Below are 5,581 nucleotides of genomic sequence, written 5' to 3' on the forward strand. Positions count from 1 at the left end.
GAAAAAGGTTAGCTATCATATATGTGTAAATGATGTTGTCTTGATTAGTTTTACTAAAGCTTTCTCTCAAATCATTGATCTGAATTTTGTGTAGGTAAATCACAGTTAAATGAATTGTATTTGGAGAAAAGGGACCAATAACAATAGTGAATAAAGATCATTTTTGAAACCAATAACAATATTGGAGTCATATATGGAGAAAATAACAATGGTTACTACCAACAAACATATACATGAAGATTTTGCATTTGTTATTCTCTCAAAATTGCCCCTCAAATCTTTGACTCGATTTTGTTGCGTAAGTAAATCATGGTCTCTTTTGTTAGATAATACTTATTTTATGAACATGTTTCGAAAGAATTTTTTATTGAAGAATCACTCCTATTACAATGACACGTCGCTTCTTCTACATTATGATGCATCATGGAATGTTGATAATCCAAGTAACTCTGGAATGCATTCTCTATCCGGTGAGGGATTTGAGAATATGGTACACTTAGATTGGTCAAATTTATTTCAGGAAGATGAGTGGTTGTTTAACATTTTGGGTTCAACTAGTATCAATGGTTTTCTTTGTATTGATTGTAAACAAACAGGGAGAGTTGTATTGTGGAATCCAACAACCGAGGAATATAAAGTTATTCCTATATGTCATTTTTCCAATGAATCAATTGTGCTTCATCTTTGTCTTCATGGGTTTGGTTTTGACTCTATTAGTGATGATTACAAGGTCATTCAACATCGAGTATTTTCTCATCATGACAGGGATAGTGAAGATGCAACATGGAAAGATATATGTCCTTACTCTTTGTGGGAGATATATAGTTTAAAAAACAACTCTTGGAAAACACTTGATATAGATATGCCCACATGTTATCAAGATGAGGTGGGTGTTCATGCGTACATGGATAATGTGTGTCATTGGTTAGGTAAAAGTAGAACACATGGTTCTACTTGTGAAATGCACAATGAAGTTTATTTGGTCTCATTTAACTTGAGCACTGAGATGTTTGTTACAACATCTTTACCTTCAAACATGGACGGTATTGATTATAATTACTTGGGAGTGCTAAACGGTTCAATAACATTGATTTCAAATAATGCAGAGACAACTACTTTTCAAATATCAATTTTAGGTGAAGTTGGGAGAAATGAGTCATGGATCAAGCTCTTCATTTTTCAGTCATTATCGTGTATTGATCGACCTATTGGAGTGAGTAAAAATGGTGATATATTCTTTATACAAAATGATGAAGAACTAGCTTGGATTAATTTAAGTTCCGAAAAGTTTGAAAAGCTAGGTGTTAAAGGAACTTTTAACTGTCAAGTGATAAGTTATAAGAGAAGTCTTGTCCCAATTGACAGAAAAAAGTAATTAATTTATTTCTTATGTTGCCATTAAAATATTTGACAGTGCTTGTTATTTTCATAATACCATATCTTTGTAACTTCTTATTAAAATATTTTTGTATCACATTGGCTTTGAAAATATTTTTATTAAACATTATTTAACTTTTGAATAATTAAGATGAGCCACCGTGATTTTGATAAAGCCACTAAAAAATCAAACATGTACTGCGATGAACAGAATTGATTCTAGTCGAATTGAATTTCGTAGAATTGATTTTAACAGAATTGAGTTTAATAAAATTGATTTATGTTTGGATACATTTATTAAAAGTGAGTTGAACAATAAACTGCAGTGTAAAAATCACATAAAATCAATTTTAGAGGTAGAAACTACAAATTGTAGCTTCAAGTATAATTAATTATAGAGGCAGAATCAATTCTATTTTTAATAAAACAAACACCTTAAAATCACTTAGAATCGATTCTACATCTCCAGAATTAATTCTGCATCTTTTAAAAGCCAAACTAAACATGCTATATGTCGACAATTTAAAGTTTAATGTTCATTAACCATTATAGATGCACTTTTTAAATTTTAATGTTCATTAACCATTATAGATGCACTTTTTTGATGGTTTCTGTGCAATGTCATATAGGTTATTTAGAAATTTCCAATTATATGTTCCAAAGAAAAAAGGAGGAAGAGCATTTAGGAAAAAATATAACTTACATGAAAGAAGGAAAAGATATAACTTACATGAAAGAAGGAAAAAAACTATAAAAAAATAGTGATTTACTTTGTTAAATTTATTCATTTTTTATAAAATCTACTTTAATTATTATTTATTTTTTTGAAATTGTACCGCTATAGTACTTTATATATATAGAAAAGAATTTTATACAAAGATATATAGAAGGCAAACAGGCAATAAGCTGCACCGCTATCCCTTTTTAGATGGCAAAATTAATCCTCTTAAAAATAACATCCATAGACCTAGGAGATTTAATATTACTGTGCATAATCCTTTGGACTCTTTGTAAAAGTTCAACTGCTTCAAGTTCTAGGAAACCAAAACTATCAAAGGCAAAAGGTATGAAAACATGTTGATTGTTGGAACACGCTTTCTCATGTCTAGACACTTTACTTGAAACGGCTTTGAGGGCTGCCTCTCCTACCGTAAAACCTCCAGCTATCAGTCCAACTAGTGGAGAAACTCCAGTCAAGTCCACACAAGCATGTATCCCTCCTACCCACCCATACATAAGAACATATGCTGGCCTAAGGGTCGATCTCCCATCCTGTGGATCTGTCAAGAAATTCACAAGCACTTCTTTCTTCACAAATACTCCGGCCTTTCAAAATACATCGAATAGGACATCCCTAAAAAGGTCATGTCGACATTTGAAGCCTGAAAGCTCCCTACAATGGATTGTATGTTCCCTGAATGTATCCAAACACGCCTTGCGGCAAACAGGGCAAACCTCTTCCATGAGAAACAAGGGAATCATAAGGCAGTATCTTAGGATAGTATGGTACTCCACTGGTGACATATGTTGCTCTAGCCCATCAGTTGGAATAGCAAGGAGATAGTCCTGAGCATGTGCAGTTTACAAACAACTAAAAACTTCTTTGTATCTTATGGTTATGTCGTTTGGAGTGACCAATTCCCATGCAGTTTTCATGGACTACATGAACCAATCATTCAATCTTGCTTAGACTATTTTGTGGTGATATTTATGGATGATATCCTAATCTACTCTTGTACCCCTCAGGAGCATGCATAGCACTTAAGGATTGTATTGTCTACCTTACAGGAAAAACAATTGTTTGCGAAGTTCAGCAAGTAGGAATTCTGGATGCAAGAAGTTAAGTTTCTCAGCCATGCTATATCTCAAGGAGGTGTATCAGTAGACCCTTCCAAAGTGGAAGCAATGATCAGTTGAGAAAGACCAATGAATGTGTCAGAAGTCTGGAGCTTATTAGGCCTAGTAGGATATAAGAGGTTCATAAAGGGATTCTCTCAGTTGGCATTACATTCGACAAGACTTACCCGGAAGGAAACTTCTTTTTATTGGACCCTAGAATGTGAACGCACTTTCCTGAGGTTGAAGGAAAAATTGACGACCGCCCCAGTTTTGGTGATTCTCGATCCAAATCAAAGCTATGCAGTTTATTTTGATGCCTCGAAAAAGGGATTGTGATGTCTACTGATGCATAATGGCCAAGTAGTGGTGTATGCATCTCGACAACTGAAAATAATGAAGAGAATTACCCGACTCATGATCTTGAGTTGGTGGCCATTGTCTTTGGACTTAAAGTACATCGACACTACTTATATGGGGTGCACTTTGAGATGTTCAATGACCACAATATCCTGAAGTACATCTTTGACCAGAAAGAGTTGAACATGTGTCAGAGAAGGTGGAAGGAGTACTTGAAGGACTATGACTTCAAATTGAAGTATCATCCCAGAAAGGAAAATAAGGTAGCAGATGCCTTGAGCAGGAAGGAAATGCATATTGCAGACTTAATGCTGTTGGAACACACATTATTGGAGAAGTTTAGAAACATCAACCTCTGGTATGCTTGGATTCTATCAGGAATATTGATTAGCTATATGAGTATTTCATGTGATTTGAGAGAAATCACACGAAGGGCTCAATATGAGGATTTAGAGCTACAATCCAAGGCAGATCAACCGGGGTTCACTCATGCTACTGATAGAGTCCTGCTATTTAATTAGAGGATTTGTGTGCCCGACAACTCAGAACTAAGGAGAAGGGTATTAGAAAAGGCTCACAAGAGTGACTTTACTATCCACCCTGGTTTTTCAAAGATGTATCAAGATTTGAAGAGGGAATTTTGGTGGCTCGGCATGAAGGGAGATATCGGGGATTTTGTGAACCAATGTTTGGTGTGCCAGCAAGTGAAGATTGAGCATCAGAAACCAGGCGGTGTGCTACTGCCTCTTGATATCCCGGTGTGGAAATGGGAAAGCATATCAATGGACCTCGTTACATGTTTACCCCATACACCTAAAAGCCATGATTCAATATGGGTGATTGTAGACCGACTCACCAAGTCAGCTCACTTTGTACCTGTTAGTTTAACGTATAAGGTGATTAAATTGGCAAGGTTGTTTATCTCCGAAATTGTCCGGTTTGATGGCATTCCTACTAGCATTGTATCCGACTGAGAGCTGAAGTATACCTCAAGGTTTTAGAGAGCCTTCCATTATGCTATGAGAACAGAATTACACTTGAGTACTTCAAACCACCCGCAGTCCGGTGGACAAACAGAGAGAACCATCCAAACTTTAGAACACATATTGTGGGCGTGTACTATGGAGTACAGAGGAACCTGGGAAAACCACTTCTCCCTTATAGAATTCTCTTACAAAAATAATTATCACTCGAGTATAGGGATGGCACCTTAAGTAGCTTTATATGGTAGAAAGTGCAGAACACATGTGTGTTGGGAAGAGGTTGGCGAGAGAGTGATTCTTGGAGTCTAAGTAGTCCAGGAGACCACGAATAAGATCAAGGAAATTCGTGAAAAAATGAAGAAGGCACAAGATCGACAGAAGAGCTATACAGATCGTCGTCGTAGGCCTTTGGAGTTTATGGAAGGAGATCTTGTTTTCTTAAAGGTCACCTCAAGACTTGGACTTAAGGGATCCTTCAAGACAAGGAAGTTAAGCCCGAGGTATTTCGGACCATATCAAATCTTAAGGAGGATAAGTGAGGTGGATTACCAATTGGCATTACCTCACTCACTATCGGGAATCCATGACGTCTGTCATGTATCTCAGCTAAGAAAGTTTGTACCGAACCCTTTTAATCCCATCCTTCCAGATACAGTTAAAATTGAAGATGATCTCTCTTACCAGCCGCAACCTACTTGCATATTAGACCATGTTGTCAATTTCTTGAGGAATAAATAGATAGCGATGGTGAAGGTTATGTGGGAGCTGGAATCAAAAATGCGGGAAGCGTATCCTCACCTTTTCAGGTAATTTTGAATTCAATGACGAATTCTTTTCTTATGAGGGGGAGGATGTAATAACTTGGTTTTCCCAAATCTATATCTTTCCATTGTTACATGTGTATTTTAGTCGGTATATATTCTTACTAATGCTTTATGTGTAATTTTAAAGTCAAGACTCTAGTTAGAAAGAGGAGGGAGAAAGAGGAGGGATAGTTTACTAAACTTGATTTTATTAAGCAAGGG

General features: G+C 36.0%; 1 protein-coding gene across 1 annotated transcript; it reads left to right on the forward strand.

Moving 5' to 3' along the window:
- The first annotated feature begins 208 nt into the window (after positions 1-208).
- LOC131605908 (putative F-box protein At3g16210) lies at positions 209-1,375 on the forward strand. The gene has a single exon (XM_058878198.1). It carries the CDS (start codon positions 209-211, stop codon positions 1,373-1,375), a length of 1,167 nt encoding a protein of 388 aa, XP_058734181.1.
- The last annotated feature ends 4,206 nt before the right edge of the window (positions 1,376-5,581 follow it).

Source organism: Vicia villosa, linkage group LG5 (assembly GCF_029867415.1).
Source record: "Vicia villosa cultivar HV-30 ecotype Madison, WI linkage group LG5, Vvil1.0, whole genome shotgun sequence".
In the NCBI taxonomy this organism is placed as follows: Eukaryota; Viridiplantae; Streptophyta; class Magnoliopsida; order Fabales; family Fabaceae; genus Vicia; species Vicia villosa.